General features: G+C 46.8%; 2 protein-coding genes across 2 annotated transcripts in view; both read right to left on the bottom strand.

Moving 5' to 3' along the window:
- Positions 1-5799, bottom strand: part of LOC125939812 (cytochrome P450 2J6-like) — a 39569-nt gene extending 33770 nt beyond the window's left edge. Inside the window, exons 1-2 of the mRNA XM_049655258.1 lie at positions 5542-5799; positions 2748-2872 (exon numbers count right to left, since the gene is read on the bottom strand). Of these exons, the coding sequence (XP_049511215.1) occupies positions 2748-2872; positions 5542-5744 (328 nt within the window). The 5' untranslated portion in view covers positions 5745-5799. The remainder of the gene's footprint in view (positions 1-2747; positions 2873-5541) is intronic.
- The window catches only part of LOC125940323 (vitamin D 25-hydroxylase-like), a 156767-nt gene that overhangs the window by 72860 nt on the left and 60207 nt on the right, over positions 1-23700 (bottom strand). The window lies entirely within an intron of this gene.

The following is a 23700-nucleotide window of genomic DNA, read 5'->3' as shown; positions in this document are numbered from 1 at the left end:
CCGTCCAGAATAGCTGCAGTCGTTGCTGTAAGTGGTCACATGACTCGCTATTAGATTTGCTCATGTTTTTATATTTGTTCTCATGGTCTTGTTTAACTTGAATTGCAAAAGTGCAATTTTCTTGAATAAAAAGTTTAATAATTATCCCTCTTACACTCACTTTTTTCCTTCACGCGCCAATCTTCAATCCAGATGGACCTTGAAATGCAGAAGGTATCAGCTCAGCGAACAAAAAATGCGGCTAGCAGACGACGAACAAGCGTATCGATGACGTGATGCGCGCGGTGGAAAGAGTGTTTCGCAAAGCACATGCTGCGCATGTGCAATGTTTCCAACGATGGCTGTTACGCGGCGCTGATAGTGCCGTCGGCCACGCGCTCGCGTGTTCACCCTAACAGTGCTCACCGCTGTACGTGCGGTTTATCGCTTCAACGGAAACTGAGCGGCGAATGCACGGCGCATAAAGGTCAGAGCCGTGTGGAGATAAGAGACGGTGCGGACGAGCGACGAGCGCGGTTGTTGGCAGCGTAGAAGTGCGCCCCCCCCCCCCCCCCCCCGCGCTCCCTCCGGCGCTGGCTTCCCGCTTCCTTGCTTGCGCGTGAGTGATTGACTTCGTTCGCCCTCCGTGATAGCGCGCGTCCCCGCACGCTTCCGCTCGGGCATACGGCGCGCGGCGAAGATTTTATCTATAGGGAACCTCACGGCGACGGCGACGGCAGAAATCTGGTAGAAGTGTCCATATTGCTATCGCAATAATAAGACACGCTCATCCACGCGCTTGAGAAAGGACACGACATTGTATTTAAATGGTTGCCGAGCCACTGCGGAATTGTTGACATGGCAGATGAAGCTGCTCGCTCGGCTCATCAAAAACATCATACCACTTTCAAGAACGGATACTGCGCGGCGACTTCAATCACTTGCTCACCACATCACACACCTACGATGGAATTCAACGGGTTTCGCTAACTCACGCTTGCATTCTCTCGATCCTAACTTGAAACTTTGCCTTCCGCTTGGACTTTCCTGTCGCGAAACAACTTTACTGTGTCGCGTGTGGTTGGGCGTCGCATTTTCAAATTCCTATTCATTCATAATACGAATGGCCAACAGTGCAGCATACAATTTGTGCGGGTGCACTGAGACTTTAGGGCACCGTCTGTGTGTTTGCCCATCCTTTGACGCTCAACGACGTACTCTACAAGCTGAACTCAGCCTATTAGATAATAGAGTGCTCTCGGAGGAAAAGATCCTGGAACCATGGCCTATGCATTCTTGCATGCGCAAGGCCACTAAAGCTCTTCTGTACTTTTTGAAGGCGACTGGACTGTACGAGCGCTTGTGGCAGTGGACTAACTCTCAGTGGACTCTGCGACTAACTTTGTAAATGACTGACTGTTTATTATTTTTGTTCTCGCTCCTTCTTATATATTCTTCCCCTTTCCCTCTCCACAAGCTAAGGGTATCCAACAGGGCACGTCCTTCGTTAACCTCCCTACCTTTCCCTTCTCGTTTTTCTCTATTTTTACTGCTGGCCGAGTAAAACGGCAAGAGCTGCTTGGCTGAGCGTGGATAGTACGCCCAGCAGACATGTCCCCTAGAAAATGTCTCCCTAATGTCTAAAAATTCGTATTTGTCATTCTCTTAGGAAGCTCATCCGTAAAAGAGATCCCTTTACCACATTGTTCAAACAGCTGCAAAACTCGTTCGCTGCATTAGTTGGGGTTACTGACAGGTTTCCTTCCAAACTCACTGAAACTGTTCAAGATACCCAATTAAAAACCGCAAGAACCTGTACACCGTCAAGGACCGGGGCCATCTCTCGGTAAAAGCAGACAAACATTTACTGCATAAAACTGGAGAGAGAGATGAAGCAATGTAAATACCTTTACATTACATGTAAACTTCATCGTTCTTAGAAAGAAAATACGGCAGAGACACTTAAGGCTGCTTACGTGTGGGAATGCGAAAGCATTTGGTGAAATGTTTTTTTTTTCTTTTTCGCGCATTCCTTGTCCGCGCAAGCCATGCGTTTTACCTGCGGCTTTCATACACTCATTTTATGACATGGCGTCACCTCCTCCCCATTGCCTGCGCCGTCACTTGCCCAATGCCGCACGCTCTAGGTCACACCTTTAGTACGACGTCATGTGTGGAATGACGCATGCACTAGGCACACAATTAGTCAACCAGAGCAGTGGAGCCGCCGTGGCCTCGGGGAAGCGTGCGCGTCTCGCTCCCCGGGTTTGATTCCCACACAGACCGAAATGTACAATTTATTTTCATTTCAAAGCCATTGATTTAATTTGTCTACAGGAACCTCTCTGAAAAATTTGACGTCAATCCGAGCGTTTTGACGTGTTTTTACTCTTTGCGCCGTAGACCATTTTTGGTACCATCGCTCGGTGTCACGTGATGCTCACGCCGCCGGACTTTAGCGTAATGGGGCATATAATGCTTTCGCACTAATAATACTGCGTAATAATACACTTCACTAAGGCATGTTTTGGATGTCATGCACTTCATCACTCAAACAATCTCTAAGAGAAACTCCGATTAGGATATTATTGAGAAATATGCGGATGCAGCACAAAACATGACCCGTTGCTCCCTAACTTGTCACGGGCTAATGATGATTTTTGAGGCACACACACTCGTACGCCTTTTCGACATCCTATCCTTTCGCAGCCAGTAGGTATCGCTGCCAGGTGTACACTCGCGTAATATGACACGATATTCGCACTTACTTTTCGTGTCACTGATATTCAGTGGAAACTCTTCCGGCCGGTCCAATAGTCCATTGTGCGTGAGGGCTTCCTTCACTGAGTCGAAGTCGCATAAGAACACCACGTAACGGCTTCCGATCTTGAGCCTGCAAACACATATGCCTCTTTACGCCATTTTTAGTTGGACTTACTACAAAAAATAAATAAGATCACTTGTGAAGTCATCACACCCCGACGTAACTGTGCTATGAAAACTGCACATCGCAGCCCGACTTGGGCGTCTCGGAAACAGGATATCCTAAAGTTGCCTGTATGTTGATCCGAACATCTTCAGCAGAGCACCAATCTCTCACTCCGACCCTGAGTATCTTGGAACATATGCTTAGGATAAAAGGCAATATGCTTGCTAATTTTTTTCTCAAGTGTAATTATCTCTAGCTAATAAGGAGAAAACGCATCTTGCTGACCATTGTAGTAGCTGTCCCACTTGTGAAACACTTTTCCATAGCGTAAAAATCCTAGGGAAAAGCAAGCAGAAAACCGCTCGTGAAACGTTAGAGGCTTTCTTTATCAGGAAAGCAGGTCAAGAGTGTGTAAGCGATACATCGATTACACTATACAATGCAGAAATGAAATTCCTTTTGCGCCTGGTGTAATCACTTCCTCTTTTTTGATGGTTTCCGTATACGTTGTTACGATGCGCCTGCGCAGCTTGTGGACATATATACCTGTGGGTCTGGCTTCAATAAATCAGTTGTTAGTTAGCGCCTGTGTTCGTCTTCCACTCGGATGTGCCGTCCCGTTGCGCTGCATTTCAAGATGGTTCTTATGTCAAAATACCAACTAGCCCAACATTCAACTCTTTTAAAGTAAATTCAAAGAAATGTTCCGTGCTTTCTGAGGTGCTTCTTTTATGCCACAAAATTGCACAACACTGTTTAGGAAAATGCCATCGAAAATTACGAAATAACCCATCATCGCCGAGTTCTGGGTTGGCGAAACGGAAGGCAGCGCGTGCGATGAGCACAGTCGAGAAAACTTTCGCATTATTTAATGCACGAGATCGCATGTACAGCTCCATCATCACTGAGCGGAAGTACTCATAAGGCATGAGCGGCACCGACTGCCACCACGAACAGAGCACAAAGTGAATGGCGCAATTCACGTTGCAAAGTTCAGTCAAGTACGATTTGCCAGGTCAGTGCAATATATTGTCGCAGAAATTTGACAATTAACTGTTATTGCTATAGCCAGGGGGACGACTGTGCCAAGACTTATGACTTGCTTCTTGCCTGAGTATGCGCACGAAGCGCATGTCCTGTAAATCCACTGGATCTTCAAAATGTAGCGAAAGGCTTTGATCTCGCCTCCAAGCTACGCCATTGGAAGATAAATTCAGCGCGCCCCTGGTTTCAGCCAGGAGCAGCTATCAGACAACAGGCGCCTAGCGTGCATCATTCTGCGTTTTCAACCGGCGTGCACCTTTCTTCCCGGACGTGCCCTTTGATATGATATGGCTTAGGTATGACCATAGGTGCTTTCGCAATTAGTGGGTTCTTCTCCGCTTGTTCATGAAAACGGAAAGGGAAAGAAGCGAACGGCTTTAGAGGAGTCGCCAAAGTCCCAGATTGGCCGCTGAATTAAAGTCACACAGTCGCACTTTATTGCTTTTTTGCACAACGCGCTGCTGCCACCGCCGTCTCAGGCGTTAGTGCTCCTCGGGAGCTTGGTAGGACTTGTTGTTCACCGCAGAAGCAAAGCGCAAAAATTAATTTTGGTCTAATCTTTGGCCGAAGACTGTAGCCATTTTAGCACGTAATACAGTGTACTTGCATCAGCACAGATAAAAAAAGACAAACGGTTCTCAGGAACATGGAAACTCGGTGACCAACGGTGTGCCAAGGGAAGTCTGATACTGTAGCCATACTGTAGCAAGCCACTCCTTTCCTCAGCTGCAACAACTGTGTTTCCTAAATCTAGACCGCTATGCAGTCTACTGCGGTATTACGTGCCTAGTCCTCACCGCGTTTGTTGTGGATATAATGGGTCGCCATCGCCATCCGAGGACTGAAGGAGGCAGAACGTTTCGTTATATATTTGATCAATTTTTGCGACAAGAAGTTCCTGCGCAAAAAGCTAAGCACCGCGGTTCCTTCGAGAATGTGCTGTTGTTCTGGCTTGTATAGTTTTGTCCAACTAATTGCAGGAAAGCGTTATTTAACATTAAAACCCACTTTTTGGAGCGCAGCGCTCAGGCACCCGTTCCCGCAGCGACCTTCGGCGTCGTACCTCGTAAACGAGCGAACGAACACAGCGAAGGATGAAAGCGAACGCGGATCGCAGCGGGAGATGAAAGACGGCGATAGCGAAGAGAGCGCGAGGAGGAAAGCGGAGGAGGAGGGTATGGCGACAGTGTGAGAAGAAAAGCGTATCGCTGCGCAAGACGGGCTTTGCGGCGATGATGGATACGAGATGGCGCCAGGATAGCGCGCGTCGTCTATACGGAAACAAAACGCTTCATGAGCGGAGGTCTGTCTGCGCCGGCTGCTGTGAATCGCACTCATGCGTCAACCACGCGCTGCCTTTCATGATCCCCCGATTAGCGAGGCGGTCGCGCCACACTTCGCTCCGTTCACAACGTGTCGCATGAGACAGATTGTCCGCGCAAACCAATATATCGCGAAATGAAAACATGTATAGAGCTGCGCTCAAATTACGAATTAGGGAATCGTAATCGTCGGTGAAATTTTTGACCAGCAGCACTGCCGCGTGCTCTATCATTAAATGTTCTTCGAACACATCGCTGAAAACTCACCCGAACACGTTACCGTACTTCTTTCGGAGGGCTTCGACATCCCAGTGTTTAAGCACGAAGGGAAGGTAGCCGATAAAGGGGAAGCCAACGGGACCTGGTGGCAGACCTTTTTGCCTCTTCCTTCCCATGAGGTACTGCAGGAGCGCAACTCCAAGACCAGTCACCAAGCCCACGATCACGCAGTTGCAGAAGGTGTATAACATATCTGCTCCTTCTTCATAGACTTGCCGAGGAGAGTAGAGTAGCTCCTGGAAAAAAGTCTCCTTAGTACGACAACTATATGTCATTTATATCCTATAAATGATATGTCATGACATGAATATCATATCATGCGTGTCATGTAGGTCATGACAATGACCCAGCGAAAAAGTTTAACACTCAAAAACTGCTCCAATGGGTTCGGACGTGGGTACGAAGTGAAGGAAACACTACAGGATGCAGGCAGAAGTAATAGTCATGAGCATGACTCGGCAAAAATGACAATGACTCAGCGAAAAAAGATTAACACTAAAAAACCACTGGAACAGATTCGGACGTGGGCAATAAGTGAAGGGAACACTAAATGATTATGGTAGAAATCATAGTCATGAGCATGACTCAGCAAAAATGACAATGACTTAGCAAATAAATATTAACGCTAAAAAGCCACTGAAATGGGTTCGGACGTGGGTACTAAGTAAAGAAAACACTACAGGAGGCTGGTAGAAGTCATAGTCATGAGCATAACTCAGCAAAATGAGAATGACTCAGCGAAAGAGATTAACACTCAAAAACCACTGAAACGGGTTCGCACGCGGGTACTAAGTGAAGGAAACACTAAAGGTTGATGCTCTAACTCATAGTCATGAGAATGACGAAGGCTTTCGCCTTAAGGTCTCTTAGGTGTAGCTAAAGGGACTCCTGAGGACTCATGACATGAATGCCATGACATGCGTGTCATGTAGGTCATGAAAGAGCCGCCTACGTCTTCGTGCTCTCACGGTCGTTTCGTTAACTTGGTAGGCTATCCGCCCTCTGCTTCGCATAACATCGATTCCCACAGGGTGTGGGATCTGCCAGCTTTTTTTTTCACTAGAATCCTCCGAATTTTACCATATTTGACTGTTGGGCTGCAACTTTAATTTCTGTGTCCAAAGTCACCTCATCTCTGCATGGCATATGTTCATTTTGATACGCTAACGCTAGTATATAGGAGGAAAACTACACAAAACAAAAACGCGTCATCGGTGACCAGCGCCATGTCATCTTCTAAGAGACACTGGACTTCTGCAACTATTGTTGGCGAATCTCGGAGCACTCGCTTGGTTTTTTAGTACGCCCACACTTGCTTAATTGATCTTGGTAAGCATTAGCCTTCTTTTTTTACCGATATACCGTTGAAGCTTGTTCATACCGAATTTCCTTATTCGCTAAAGAATGCGTGATATGTCAGAACATAATTAACGGGGATGATGTTGCTTCTGTTTGGTGCAACTTGAATAACGTTCTCACCGAGTGGTATTCTTGAAATATGGAAGTAAATGTTACTAAATGTTAATCTATGCGCGTTTCTCGTAGCTCATTGACCAGTCCACACTGCTTCCTGTATAACACCGCACTAGAACCTGTTCCGTCATACCGGCACCTCGGAGTTCACATTTCTAATAATCTATCTTGGAAACAGCATGTTTAAACCACTGAGGCGTAAGTTCACAAAAGAGTTGGTTACCTTAAAGGTGACTTTTTATGGCTCCAAGTCCCTCAAAAATGCAATCCCATATCACTAATATACGGTCACAACTGGAATATGCATCAACACTAAGATAACCTAGCGAACTAACACTAACAACTGAACTTAAGGCAATGCAAAAGCGCGCCTTCCATTTTATCTCATCGAATTATCACCGCACTGCAAATGCTCCGCCATTCAAATCAAACATTGATCCTCCTCTACTTTAGACTTGTCGTGAAATATATCGCATAGTTTTTCTTCACGCAGTTTGCTATAATAATAACCACCTTCGTCAGCATTTCATTCGCCCTAGATCATTTATCTCCAGTAGAATTGACAAACACAAAAGGTTGACCTCCCTCACTGGAATACGATAAACACTCACGGGCCTTCTTCTCGAAAACCCTTTTCAAATCTTTTTATTGAATACGTACGACAGCGCTTCGCAAAATCCGTGAGGGCGTTTTTCGAATTTCGCCTTTCAGAAACTCATAAGGGCGTTTTATGCCGCTTGTGGATACATGCGCCCATGGCGTAATGCTTTCCATATCGGGCTTCTGTGCTAGCGGTCCCATGTTTGAACCCTGCCTTCGTACAATTTTAATAATGTTTTAATAATAAAGCAACCGACTATCGCGAGCGCGTTATAGCGAGGCACAGAATGTTCGCGAAGCCCATTCCTTCACTACAACTTCGAATTGAAACCATGAAGCAGTGCTCGGACAGCGCCAATTGGAAATGCCTATAATATAATAGTGCTGAAGCTGGGCGAGTTGGTACCTATTCATCTTGAACCTGCAGCGCACAAACAAGAAACGAGGACACAAGGCAAAGGTAACGTCCCAGCGCCTCTGTACTCGAAGCACTGGCAAGCAGCTTCGGCTGCATGAAAGAGGGAAATCTAACTGCCGTTTGCATGACGATGTGTCGAACCACAATGGTGTTTAACTATACCAACTTAGAACTACTCGGAAGTGGTTCTTTAGCTGAACGCTTGCACTGTTGTCTGCGTTTTCGCTTTGTTTCGTTGCAATCTCAGGGAGCTGCCGCTCCCTCGTTGCGGCAATGGAGGAAGATACTTCCGAGTACCTTCCTGGCGCGCAGCCGTCAGGTCGGCTTACGTCCAGGAAACGCGGGAGCCAGTCCAGTGACATAGACAGCGAGGCCACCGAGTTGTACTCGGACAGCTACGATTCCTCGGACGACGACTTCAAGGTTATCATGAGCCGAAAGGCAAAAAGAAGACTGCTGCGGGCGTCATCGCCGGCAAGTGTCTCCACCGTGAAGGAAACACCACAGCACTGGCCGTACACTGTGCTCTTCTTGCCCGTGGACCCCACGACCAATCTGCGGCTCCTAAACAGGCAGGTTCTTTCAACGTTACTCGAGGGTATTGCGCCGAATGAGATTAAGGATGTGAGAATCAACTCACGGATGAATGTCATGGCTGTAGACGTTTTCCATCGTAGCGCACTCCAAAGCCTTCGGAATGTCACAAAAATTGACAAAGTACAAGTGCGACCACAGATTGCTACTGGCGGTAACGGCACTGTTGGCGTCATTTATAACGTCGAAATTTCCATTTCGAGCTACGACTTGCCAATATTAATAAAGCCAGCAACTGAAGGCACGCTCATCGCTCATCTTACCAGACTCGGAAACACACGCTGCGTGAAGCTTGTGTTTGAGGGAGATTGCCTTCCCTCTCACGTCAAAGTTGGTCATGTCCGCCATCCAGTTCGACCATACATACCGAAGCCCCTGCAATGTCACAAGTGCTTCAAGATTGGCTACATAAAAACCGTTTGTGCGAACAATGCCGTGCGCCCGCGGTGCGCTGAGTCCCATTTGGAAGACGCCTGCCGCGCGACCGTCCTGAAGTGCCCTAATTGCGGCGGTTCCAACGAAGCCTCATCGAAGGACTGCCTGCGGGTGTGGAAGGAATTCGCGGTCCTAAAGCGCATGGTTCGGGATCATTCCACACACCGCGAAGCTGCCGCTACACTTAGATGGCGACGGTATCGCCACCGAAAAGCGCAACTGAAAAACCGCACAAAGCAACACAACGTCTTTCGCCAAAACGGCTGCTCCATCAACGCGCAGCGCCAACATGAAAGATGCCGTGCAAGCGAAGAAAATGTCAAGAGTCGATCATCCCGAAGAGTGGCCCGCACTTCCAAGTGCACAACCTGCCACGGAGACACCTCGCATGCCATCTCCATCGACACCCTCACCAACCACTGCTCCAACGACGACTGATGATCGCCAGGTTATAATAATTTTGCGGTCACTGATGGATGCTATGCGAGTTCTACTCAGCAACATGAAAACCCAGTCGGTGCAGAGCGCGCTGCAGGTGCTGGACGCCCTGGGTGCAGTGCTTGCGGCCCTAGGGTAAAGCAATGGCCTGCCAGAAGTCATCGTTCAGAGAGGAGGTCCAGAATGCATCTGTCTTTCAATGGAACGCCAGAGGACTTTACTCGCGTATGTCCGACTTTCGACAGTTTGTATTCGTAAATCAGTTTCCCATTATTGTCATTTGTGAGCCAAACCTATCATATCCCATCAGACTGTCCGGGTATGAGTGCATTACGTCCTCCACCCAGGGGCAATGCAGCAAGGTTATTGTTTTCATACGACGTGACTTGACATATGTTCATCATCCAGTGCCACCTGACAATGAAAACCAGTACGTGTGTTTGATTGTAAAGAAGAGCAAGGTCACCTTCACAATTCTGGGAGCCTACATATCACCATCAAGTCGTCTAAACTGCGAGCGCTTACGGGAAATTTTGACGACTCCACAGCCACGGGTTGTCACTGGGGATTTCAATGCCCACCATTACCTCTGGGGGAGCTCCAAGATTAACTCGAGGGGCAGAAGATTGGTGTCGATTGCTTTTGAACGAGAACTTTGCTTGTTAAATGACGGAAGCCCCACTTATCTGCGAGGAACGGCGTATAGCAGCTGTCTTGACCTCAGCTTTGTTTCGCGCTCCTTTAACAGAAGAGTTAAATGGTTCTCGGACTTGGAAACGCGGGGAAGTGACCACATCCTAACTTATCTCACGATTGAGGGGCTGACTAGCTCCAAGTTCTCCGGTGCCGTCCAATCCATCGACTGGCCGAAATCTAAATCAATCCTGGAAGACCGCTGTCGAGACGAGATGCCATCCAGCCTAGGGGACGCAATAAAAGCTGCCTTACAGGTTGCCACACATTCGCCTTTGAAAAGCTTCAAACGCACCGAATTCGACATCGAGCTAGAGAAACTTCGTGCACTTCGACGCCGTGCGGAACGAAGATATAGGCGCACAAAATCCATTCATGATTTGAGATTGGCCAGACGCACACAGACGAAAATACAGCGACGAATGAATAAGCTGGCTTCACAACGATGGGCGTCTTTCTGCGAGTCTCTGGATCCCCAAAAGCCTTTGTCTCTTATATGCAGAACTGTTCGGGGCCTCCGTGTAACCCCTGGACAGCGCCACCCATTTAATTCCCTCGCCTTTACCTAGAATGCCGCGAGATTGAACTCGCAGAATCCTTCTGTAAGAGGATTGCCAGTGTAGCAAGTTCCACTGGAACGCAGACTCCTGACCATTCACCATCCTCACGTGATCCCCGTATGGAGTGCCCTTTTTCTCTGGACGAACTTGAAGCTGCGCTCGCTTTATGCAGGCGTTCCTCAGCCCCAGGACCAGATGGCATTACATACCGCGCTTTGTGTAACCTTGGTGAACGAGCTCGAACGGCACTCTAGCTCCTGTACAACGACTCGTGGCAGACAGGCACCGCTCCCCAGGAATGGAAATCAAGTCGCCTGATTCCGCTCCTCAAAGCTGGCAAGTCGCCTTTGGACATTTCGTCATACCGTCCGATCGCGCTTGCAAGTTGTACAGGAAACGTAATAGAACGGGTGGTTCTAACGCGACTGGAGTGGTACCTAGAGCACTATGAAATTTACCCAGACACGTTGACAGGATTCAGGCGCGGCCGTTCGTCTATAGACAACGCTGTCGATTTGGTAACGTATGTCGAATTCCAGAAGGCCTGTAAACGCTTGTCTGCTGCCTTGTTTCTAGACGTTAAAGGAGCTTACGACAACGTCACCCAAGAAGCCATCCTTAAAGCGCTAGAAGTAATAGGACTTGGCGGCAAGACATACCTCTGGGTTCGCAGCTACCTACAGATGCGTTCATTCTATGTGCTCACCGGGGATGGCCCGACACCCCAGTATTACAGTAGCCGCGGAGTCCCTCAAGGCGGAGTACTAAGCCCGAAGCTTTTTAATCTGACCCTCATTGGACTAATCGAGAACCTGCCAAGCACCGTTCGACTCTCTATCTACGCCGACGACATCTGTATCTGGACGTCGGGGGTGACACGGCTTCAACTTCGCGCTCGGCTTCAGAAGGCGGCCTCATCGACCTCATGCTACCTTCGTAAACAAGGACTGGAGGTGACGTGGGAAAAGTGCGCAGTGGTGGCATTTACGTGGAAACCAATGACTGCATACGGCATATTAATCAACCGACAAGTGGTATCGTTCAGCAAGAGTCACAGGTTCTTGGGAGTTCTGATTGACAGAGATCTGCCCTGGACCTCTCACGTAAACCACGTGAAAAAGCGCCTGATGGCTATTTGTCATCTGTTCAACTTCCTTGCAGGAAAGAACTGGGGGGTATCCACACAATCCATGTTACAGCTATACAGGGTGTTGTTTGTTGGGTTCCTCCGGTACAGCCTACCTGTTATATCCAACACCTGCAAAACTAATTTGCAGAGCAAATAGGCGCAAGCTCTTAGGATATGCCTTGGAGTACCACGCAGTGCGTCAACGGCTGAAACTATCACGATTGCTCAAGATTATTCAATCACAACGCACATCGCCATCGAGGCAATGCGTGCACATGTCAGGCACATTGCCCGGACTCCTTGCCACCACCTCGCCGCACTCACCGTGGAAAGACCCCGCACGTCATATAGCACAACTGTCAGTGCATATCGTGCCTCGATTACATCGGGGTACGCACCTCCGGCCAGGCTGGCGTCTCCTCCATGGTGTTTGTGCCGTCCTGAAGTCCAACTTAGAATTCCAGGACTTCAGAAAAAGACAGATTTATCACCGTCTGCACTAAAACGATTGAGCTTACTCCTGTTACACGAGAGATAAAGCAGTCACGTGCACGTCTATACGTACGGATCGACTACATCGACCGGTTCTGGCGGTTATGCCGACGAGAGAAGTAACAAGGCGATTCAAGACGTCACATGTCACGACGTCCACGGCTGCAGAGCTCACGGCTCTGTGCAGTGCACTTCAATTTATAGACGCAGAGAGTCCTGGTACATGGGCCGTGTTTTCCGACTCGAGACCGGCTTTACAAAGTATGCAGGCAGTTTTCTGACGTGGAGGTCACGAACAACTAACGTACGAAATTGTCAAACTTCACCACGACATCAAACAGAAAGGCCACGAAATTATTTTCCGGTGGCTACCTGGCGATTGCGGGATCAGTGGAAACGATCTCGCAGACAAAGCTGCCCGAGAGTCACATCAATAACAACACAGCCTTCCCATTCCTCTTTCCAGGACAGATGCTGGAAGGCAGCTTCGGCACCTGGCACGCAAGCTCTCTTTAACAGAGTGGAACACCCCACATATAAGGCGCACCAGGCTACACGAACTGAACCCTTCGCTCCAACTCCGACCTCCACCCGGGATTCACCGACGTGAGGCATCGCTTCTATACCGGCTGTGGTTGGGAGTGGCTTTCACGAAGGCGTACTGTGCTTTGATTGGAATGAGCGAAAGTGCTACGTGCGACGTCTGCGGCAGCGAAAAGAGCATAGAACATTTATTGTGTCACTGCGATCAATTTCAGTCGGAAAGACAAACTTTATCGAACCCATTGCGACGACTTGATGATCGACCGTTGTCCGTGCAGGTGCTCCTTGAAGACCGTCCCCATCGCTCGTCGGCCCACAAAGCTGTGAAGGCACTGTTGTCTTTCTTGAGGGCGACTGGCCTAAGTGAACGCCTTTGAATTGCTCAGGCCCTCCGCGTGCGTGCGCGAGCTCACCGTGTCCTTCCTCCCACCCCCCCCCCCTCCTCTCTCTATCTCATCTTTCTATTCCCTCTTTCCCGTCCCCCAGAGTAGGGTAGCCAACCAGACGCATTTCTGGTTAACATCCCTGCCTTCTCTTTCTCTCCTCCTCCTCCTCGCAGCGTCAGTCCATGAAAGACCCCCTTGTGTACCCACCTCATAAAGAAGACACTATATATGTATGCCTCATATGAACTCATTTGATTTTTGACCTCCTTCGGTGAATGCTGATATTTTCAATGTGTCGTATACCACTAAAGAATTAAGCTTCGGCTACTTGCTGGCTGCAGCCATATGCTCTAAAAGGCGTATTTCGCCCAAGAACTTGCGCCGAGCAGCTGTGATCGCCAAGCAGATCAGTACCATCAGTTCCCCAAGCAACAAGCACCGATAAATTGTTGAACTGAGTCGAGCGTGTATCACTGAAAAGAGAATACGTATTGGTCAATGCCTTTTTGTGTGCGGCAAGAAGCTTAAACAACTCGCCATAATATAGTGGTTTAGTGGCCTCAATGAGCTTTACTTATAAATACCACCGCTTAAAATTGACCGATTAAGAATGGCTTAATTTTGAGAATCTATACTACAGTGTTGTTTAGCCCTCGTGCAACTGCCGTACGTTCGTGTGAATAAATGCGAAAAATCGATATTTTGCCATGAACAGCTCGTCGTGAGGAAACAAGTTTTAGCGGGTTAAAGTCAAGGTAAATGTTGTATAAATCATATATAGGCAACGTTTGTTACATGCTTGTTGCAACACGCCAAGTATAGTCGCTTAACTGGATCGTTCTATCCCATGTTGTCGCGTTTATGTTTTTATTATTCACGAGTGCTACCACTGCAGCGTGTAGAACTGCGAATGAAAAACCCACACCACACTGGACTGAGCTCCGTTGGCCGGCACTGTAACGTTGTCTTTGAGAAATATATTTTTGTATAAAAATAAGCTCTTGCAATAAATTTTGAGGAACGAACACATCGTAAAAATATATTTGAGAGAACTGTCATAAGTGTGCTATCATACTGAACGAGAGCGAACAAACGGAAGCACTGCAGAAGGCGCCCGGACGCAGCCCGAACTGTAGCAGACGATAGGCACGAATCCTTGCCATTACGTCATGCGAGCGACGCTCGCAGCGCCCCTCTTATCGTTCTCAGGGCTAATATTTACTGGAACAGAGTAAAGAAAGACCGCCAGACAGATGACTCGATCACGTGTGGAGATATTGTAAATTTTAGATTGTAATATCGACAGCGAGAAATTTAGATTCAATTATAATTTCAAGAAATGCTTGGTATTTTGCAAACGTCCATAAATTGCCGATATAGCCACGTCTGAAGAATAATTGATATATGATACAGCAGAACATTGAAAATAGTAGGGCAGCCAGCATTATTGGCACAATATTGCATAACACTCGGAGGCACTTGGTTGTTGTTTGTCGCTGTAGATTGGTGTAAGTGTGGAAGAGAACGATTAATGTCAGGAATGTTTCTTCTTCGCTCTCGCCCTGGTGGGCTTAGTCAACACTGCCTATAAATTTTGAGTTTCTTTCTTCGCCGTTTTCTCCAGGGTCTCTATCTTCCTAAACGAATACGTATCACTCGAACAGCAGACATTGTCACATGTGTAAATTGTTAGGTGTACCAGTTTATGCATTCGATTACTTATTACGGATCAAGCGATTGTTCGCTGCTATCCATCTCCTCTATTTAATGCCCTGCACGACTCCTGGGGTATATGGGCGATGTGGCTGCAGCGCCAGGCATTCATTTTCAATACAATAGAAATCAAATGTTTGTATACCTGTAATACCTGTTTACATGCACAAGCTCCCGAGAGTAATGTGTGACGAGCTTACACGCCGAATTAGGTAAATAAATGATTAAAATATACGTTTGTGGCCGTGCGTTTTCCAGAATTTTGCCACCTTGGTTGGCGTCATTTCTGTTCTTATGACTATTTTCTACCGCAGAATATTGCGGCAGACTCTCAGTTTTATCAAAATTGTTCTTGCGCCCTTTCGCCTCATGTTAACGCATTTTCATAACCAAATTATTCATACGACAGTTCTGGACCACCAGCGTAAAGGTGTATCTTCTTGCGACCTAAGCACAGCGCTCGAAGAGACACAAAATGAACATATCTCACAGTCTTTTTATGTTAGCAGCCATGCCTTTTAGGAATGAAATTAGCAGTTCTTGCTGCCTGAATAACGACGAACCACATAAAACGTAGTCCTTTCCACGCCAGCAGCATTCAACATGCTCGCCACAATATACCAGCAGGAGAGAAAACTATAGAGCGTAGTAGATTTATCAATATGACTCACCGAGGATGTGTCCGTTGACACTTACGTACCTGGTCACCTCTGTAAGTGGCCCCTATAGATCGACTGCGCAAACAAAATCCAGCCTCTCGAATTATAGCGTTGCAGATTCACGCAGGAGCCAATAGTGCTATACATATAATTTAGATCACGCGGTAAGGCTGTACAGCAGCCTGGTACAGCGGTCTTACTTCCTGTCGTTAGAAAATTTCACTCATGGTTTGTTTTTCGGGAGCTTTCCTCACGCGTTCTTTCTATCTCTCTTTTTTTTCAGTTTTTTGTTGTGTTTGGTTTTTTTTTTCGCTCGGTTCGCTTATTATCATGTTTCGAGGTCGCGGCCTTGCAGCGAACATAAAATCAATGCACTGTCGGTCAATGTTTTTCTTTCGAAGGCTTCCTCATGCGTGCAGCAGTTTCCGACGACAATTGAAACAAGGAAAGATGCACAAATATACAAATGCATTTTCCACAAACGTTTCAACACCTAGGTTTGAAAGACTCGCCAGCATAGAATTGCAGTTTCAGTTGCACGTAACGTCCTTAGCAGATTTACTCGAGAAGCCACTGATAAGTAAAAGCCTGACTTTCTGGACAAACAGTTAAGCGTATGCACAGAAAGACATGAAATTGTTTAAAATAAACGAATCAACGTAATAATTTAATCACAGGGACGAGGAAACGGCAGCAGTACATCGTATTCGCTGGAGACTTTGCAAATTGGGGTGTGTGCGAAAAATACTTTAGTAAGAAATCTGTACAATAGGATCGAAGACCTGCATTTAGTATCTTATGATTAAATCAATTTTATGTGCGCATGTGTATCTTTTCCGAGTTCAAAACAAATCTAACGTAATATAATATTGGAATATTGGGAAATTCACGCTTGAACGCTGCATCAACCAAACATAAAAAAGGAAAATGAAAGAGAGGAGGCACCAACATTTTCCAGAGAATATATTCCCATTTCTTTAAATGAAAATGAAGGAGGTGTAGTCGCCATATAATTGTGAGGGATACTTCTTTTCCCATATTGCCACATGCTATATCGTCGCCGCGGGTATGTGCCCGGCCATGGAAACGACGCTGAAGTAGCGCGCGGGTAGAAAAACAGAGACGACAACGACGTTGCGTTTGCTGCTTATATAAAGTGCTTTTATACGTGCTGTACGCCGGCTTCCACGTCTCCTGCGAGGTCGTGACAATATTTGCAACAATAATAACTAAAAGTGCTCTACACTGAGCGCGTAACCTCAACGAGGTTACACACTCCGTATCACGAGAACTAGCCACCCCTGCCGGAGACGGTGCACGTGCACCCGCAGGACGCGACCGCCTTACAAGGTACAGCGACCTTGTGAAATCATATTACCTCGCAATAATAATCTTTCCCATCCCTCACGGCAAGTTAAGCAGAGCACAGGCAACCACCCTTCGCCTGTTACAGACCAATACATACCCCTCCCTCACACGATATCATCATCTACCCCGACATCTACACAAGCCACACGTGTAAGATATGTAAAACTCAACCAGCGACACTCCCCCACATGCTATGGGAGTGCAAAAATCAATACCTAGACCTAATCCCGTGACCCTCTCGTCACGATGGCACGCCGCCCTGCGCAGCTTCCTTCTCGACGACCATCTGTGGGCTATCCAGCATGCCTAAGAATTGCGGCGAAGAGACAAGATCTCGACGCTCCTTCGTGGGAGGCCTAGGCCAGCCGACTAAACTGCTCGTTCTCAATAAAGTTCTCTCTCTCTCTCTCTCTCTCTCTCTCTCTCTCTCTCTACACTGAGTTCCTACATATACGCGTATACAGAGTTCCAAACACATACACGAGGCTGCGATGCAGTTTGATATGAGCAGGTGCACAAGTGAGCAAGATAATAATACACGTTTTCCGCAAATGTTTCAATACCTAGGTTGGAAAGACCCACCAGCATAGAATTGCAGTTTCAGTTGCATATTACGCCCTTAGCAGATACGACCGCCAAAAGTAAGCTTCATCCCACAAGACGTGGGGAAAAAAGCATACGACACGAACGCATAATATACAAGGACAGATAAATGCAAATAATCAAAGCGTGTTGTGGTTGCACTGTGGTTACTATCAAGTGCGTCATCGAGTAGACATTAACTACGCCTGTGTCTTCGGAGAAATGCTCGAGTGCATTCGGAGCTTTTCGCTGTGTGTTTTCCATGGTCAAGGGCCCAGCAATTTTTTGAATGAGAACACTCGATGGGTGAGAATCACTTCAGTGTAACTCCTGTTCTAGCTGCTATGTGCCGCGTGTCTGGGTCAATCGAGGAGCAGATGGTGAACATCCTCATCGTTGTTGCCACAGGAACAAACCGAGGATGAAGCTCGTTTTATGCGATATAGCAAATCTTTTGGGCATGTAGTTTCAACGTGCCGTCGGTTAATTAATGTCTCTAAATGTATTGCACGGTCTACATAAAACGGGTATTTGATATGGTGGTCCACATTGTTCAAAAATGAAAACAGAAGTCGATAAGAACAACTGGCCGCTGGTGGGATACGAACCCACGTCTTCGCATTACGCGTGCGATGCTCTTACCAATTGAGCTACCGTGGAGCCATTTATTCCTCCACGTTTGCGGTATTTTTACCTACCGGTATTTTTGCGGTATTTCGCGGTATTTTTGTGGTCTTCCGCGGTATTTTTATCTATCTATGATTTTAACTAACGCTGGGAGTATTAGCCAGCGCCACCACTTAAGGTCATCATAGTGTATGTAGAACATCCTATGTACCGCAGGCGTCACGTGAACGTTTTGGGTGAAAGCAATAAACCCAGACGTGATACCTGAAGGCATCAAAGCTGCCGGATTAATCACCCTCACTGTGTAATGAATAAGAAGAAAGCAAACCGAGGGGCACGGTATTTATTAGTCACCGTGAGTAAAAGCGCTAGCTAGCACTACGAGGGTGAGTAATAGTAGGCTAGCACAGGGGCGGATCCAGGTTTTTTCTGAGGGGGGGGGGGGGGTCAGCTTCTGTCAATGATGATGATGATGATGATGATGTTAGTAGCCTTTATCATTTACCGAAATTCACCGTTTCTGCTCACGATAAACCCGCGTTTTATACGGCTAGAGCAACACCTGTAGCCCGCCGTGGTGGCTCAGTCAGCTCAGGCGTTGCGCTGCTGAGCACGAGACCGCGCGATTGAATCCCTGCCTCGGCGGCCGCATTTCGATGGAGGCGAAATGCAAAAACGCCCGTGTTCTTCCGTTGTAGTGCACGTTAGAAAACCCCAGGTGGTCAAAATTAATCCGGAGTCTTCCACTACGGCGTGCCTCATAATCAGAACTGGTTTTGGCACGTAAAACCCCAGAAAGAGGAAGAAGCCCTATAGCGAAGCCAGGTATCGGTTTCTCCGAGCTTATAGGAAAAGGACGTTACCCAATACAGCCATGTGCTTGGCGGCTGTGCCTGATAATACAGGTTGTTCAAAACTAAGCTTTATGGTTTTCTTAAAATTAGGCACTGGGAGGTACGCGAAGACCACCTGTGCAAATAAGTTATGTGGCCAGGGGGGCACAAAGTGAGGTGATAATTACGCTGTGAGCAGCCCAATTAACTAAAATTGAACAATTATTTTTTGTCGACTGCAGTAAGTGGGTATGTTTGTATTGAAAACTTAGAGGCAGTCGTGTATCAGTATCAGTCGGAAGAATTATTCTAGCGTGTTCGTGCTCCGAGATATCTGACTCCAAATTTCAAGTGTACTGCGCACAGTTATCGACTCGACGCGAGAGCGGTTTATGCTTTGCGTTGCTGCGGAAGGGAGGCATTTTGAACATTTTTAGGGCATTGATATCTTGATGGGTGAAGTGTTGTCATGACATTTGTGCATGACATCGTTAACATAGCCAAAAAGGTTTCTGCTGTTGATGGTGCAGTTGTTGCTTCTGATTTCAATAAAACTTACAATACTTGGAAATCAGCAGTCACTTTATTTGCGTAGCCCAAACAAGGACCATGCCCGGTCGTCTAGTCACCCTTACGCACGCGCACTGCCCTCCGGCTTCTCCGCTCGCGCCATTATCTCGGCATGGCAGCTGCCGCCAGCTTTACAGGCTGCGCGGTCGCGTGTTACGACAGCGGTTACGGGTTATTCCATTTTTTTTTTATTTCGCCAGCCGTGAGGGGAAGGGGGGCAGTTATTATTTTTGCCAACGCCTCCGCCCCGTTGTCAGACTAAACGCCGCACCCAACAGCCGCGTCACATCAGGGAGGAGCTTTGCGTCGATCCTCACTCTCTTGCATGCTTAATCATGCGAACGACAATTAAAATTTAGAGTTGTATATCTCGGAGCATAGACATGCTAGAAGAATTCTTCCAAGTTAAACTGTGTAGAAACACGACTGCCTCTAACTTTTGAATACAAACATACACACTTACCGCAGTCAATAAAAAGTTAATTATTCAATTTTAGTTAATTCGGCTGCTGACAGCGATAATTATCTCACTTTGTGTCCCCCTGGCCACACAACTTATTTGCGCAGGTGGTCTACATGTGCCTCCCAGTGCCTAATTTTAAGAAAACAATAAAGCTTAATTTTGAACACCCGGTATATCTAGCCTGTTTTGTTTCTTAAAATAAAATTTAGTATGATATGTCGCCGTTCGTTATAAATGCGTAAGCACGGGTCCGTCTTTCGAGTTCTGTTGGGACACCTTGATTTCCTTAAGAAGATTCTATGTGTTCACCTGAGACGCCTTCGTTTGCTTTGGAGGACTAACTTCCTAATTCTCAAACAGCCCTCGACCCGAAGCTCTTCCTCCACTCCACCTTGTTGAGCACAGCGCCGCCTCTCGAGTGATAAAGACGTGACAATTCTCAAGAATTCTCATGAATGATCATGAAGCTCAGTGACCACTTCTTTTGAGGGATGGCGGTGCTATCTTTCCTCTTGAGTCGAGGTGTTGACTAGAGGAACGTTCTTGAATACGGGCGTAACGCTCCGCTCCAACGCGGCAACCACTACGCTGGTTGTTTACGCTATGCGAATAACCGCGTATGAAGACTCACGACGCCACCTACAATAAGAACGATGTGGCGTAGTAGCCGAGAGCGCGAGCCAGCGTCTTGATGTTTTGTTTCCCACGCGACGTCATCCTATTACACAAGGCGCGTATCTGCTCCCGTTTCTCTAACCACGCGACGCCATCCTAGGCCCGTGCGCTGGCGTTGGCCGCTGACGTCACGCTCCCCCACATCCAGCCGCTGCTCGAGGCTTCGCCCCGCTCCGCGAGAACGCCCACTCAAATAAACGGATCCGGCGGCTTTGAGCTTCCTATGCTTAATGTACGACAATAAAACTGCGAAGTTACAATGAAAAACTTGTAGCGTGCGAACGGTACTGTGCTCGTACTGCATATTGTCAACGTGTATCTGTGATCAGAATGAGTGCTACAGTTTAAAAAAAAAGTTGCCTATGCGTAGTTCTTAGTTTTGCTGTTAGTTGTTATTATTTATATATGAACACTTCAGCGAGAAATCTCTTTCATTAAGCAGGTTGGTCGCAGGACCGATGACAGCAAATGAGGCAACCGATGACACCCCAATGCGGAACTAAGTTGATCAGGCGCGAAGGCGTTGGCGCGTACATCGGATTGCTTAGCAAAAGGGACGTCCCCTCGTTCATTCGACGCCACCGACGGGACGAGTAAGGCATGGCCGGCGCCAGGAGGTCCAAGGTGTTCATGAGAAAAATTAACTACGGCAACTTCGCGACACCACACCCCTACGGAGTACAACTAAGCTTGTGAGCGAGCTAACTTTACTTCTACATGGCTATTACCACTGGTACTCACGAAAAATAATTTTGAAGAATGCTGGTGGCCATATTTTTTGTGACAGGGCCATCCCCCTATCAGCGAGGGGGCGATACAGAAATCTGAGGGGGGGGGGGGGGGGTCAGGACATCCGGACATCCCCCCTGGATCCGCGCCTGGGCTAGCATAAGAATACCCCAATACCCCAATGTGATGTGACATGTACACGCTGATTAGACATGATTCAGGAGGACAAAAGAGTAAAAAAAGTTATTTTTGATTCTAAGCGTTTTTTTTTTTCGTTATCTGCCTGCTATATGTCAACAGCTTTTCAAGCTGCGCCCGCTTCGCCTGTTTGCCACTCGACGTCACAAAACCGCGAAAACTCACCACCTCAAAGTGACGTGTACGCACTAAAGAAGCATTCACATGCCGAACAAAATTGAATTTTTTAAATAGTCGAAGACTGCCCCCCTTCCGCAAGGAATAGAAAATGGCTGCCCGCCGATCACTCTGGCACTGGATTCTTCATTTTCTAGATTTTATTCTGTGTTTGTGTATAATACACTTTTGCGTGGCGGTATAAGGTGTCCCATGATCCCTAGTAACAAAGGACCTAATAAAGAAACGGCAAAACATGAAAGTGTCAAACACGAGAGATCAGATAGAATTCTCTGAACTGTTGAAAGTGATCAAAAAGAAGAAAGTAATGGATATCCGAAATTATAACGCGTTAAATATTGAGGAAGCAGTAAAATATGAACGCAGCATGACATGAGTGAGAAGAAAACTTGGCATAGGACAAGACAAAATCTATGCACTGAAAGATAAGCAGGGTAATATCATCCGCAATTTCGATGACATAGTAAAAGCAGCAGAAGAATTCTATAGTGACCTGCACAGTACCCAGAGCAGCCAAGCTACTTTCATACGAAGTAGTGATGAACAGGATGCGGAGGCTCCTTCTATAAGTAGCGATAAGGTTAGAAGGACCTTGAAAGACATGACCAGAGGAAAACTTCTGGAGAAGACAGAATAACAGTACATTTTATCAAAGATGGAGGAGATATCATGCTTGAAAAGCTTGCGGCGCCTTATACGCAATGCCTCACGACTTGAAGTGTACCAGGAAGCTGGAAGAACGCTAACATTATACTCGTCCATCAGAAGGGAGAGAAAGAATTGAAGAATTGTTGACCCGTTAGCTTGCTACATAGCTTGCTGAATATTGTATAAAATATTCACCAAGGTAATTTCAAATAGAATAAGGGCAACATATTACTTCAGCCAACGAAGAGAACAGGCTGGCTTCAGGAAGGGTTATTCTACGATGGATCATATCCATGTCATAAATCAGGTACTAGAGAAATCTGCGGAGTACAATCAACATCTCTATATGGCCTTCATAGATTATGAAAAAAACATTTGATTCAGTAAAGATACCAGCAGTCATAGAGGCATTGCGTAATCAAGGAGTACAGGAGGCATACGTGAATATCTTAGCAAACATCTACAAGGGTTCCACAGCTACCATGGTACTCCACAAGAAAAGTAGAAAGTTACCTATCAAGAAAGGGGTCAGGCAAGGAGACACAATCTCTCCAATGCTATTCACTGCATGCCTAGAAAAAGTATTCAAGCTCTTAGACTGGGAAAGCTTAGGAGTGAGGATCAACGGTGAATATCTAAATACATAGATAAACAGCAAATGATTGAGGACCTTAACCGAGAAAGTGTAAGAGTGGGGTTGAAGATTAATATGCAGAAGACAAAGACAATGTTCAATAGCCTCGCAAGGGAACAACAATTCAGGATCGCCAGTAAGCCTCTAGAGTCTGTAAAGGAGTACGTTTATCTAGGTCAATTACTCACAGGGGGCACTGATCATGAGAAAGAAATTTACAGAAGAATAAAATTGGGTTGGAGTGCATACGGCAGGCATTACCAAATCCTGACTGGGAGGTTACCGCTGTCGTTGAAAAGAAAAGTGTACAATCATTCCGTTCTACCGGTGTTAAGATATGGGCAGAAAATTGGAGGTTAACAAAGAAGCTCGCGAACAAGTTAAGGACCGCACAAAGAGCAAGGGAACGAAAAATGTTAGGCCTAACGTTAAGAGGCAGGAAGATAGTCGTGTTGATCAGAGAACAAACGGGGATAGCCGATATTCTAATTGACATTAGGCGGAGGAAAT

This window comes from Dermacentor silvarum, chromosome 9 (genome assembly GCF_013339745.2).
Source record: "Dermacentor silvarum isolate Dsil-2018 chromosome 9, BIME_Dsil_1.4, whole genome shotgun sequence".
Taxonomy (NCBI): domain Eukaryota; kingdom Metazoa; phylum Arthropoda; class Arachnida; order Ixodida; family Ixodidae; genus Dermacentor; species Dermacentor silvarum.
Note: the sequence above shows the minus strand (reverse complement) of the source record. Positions and strands in the feature narration are given on the sequence as shown.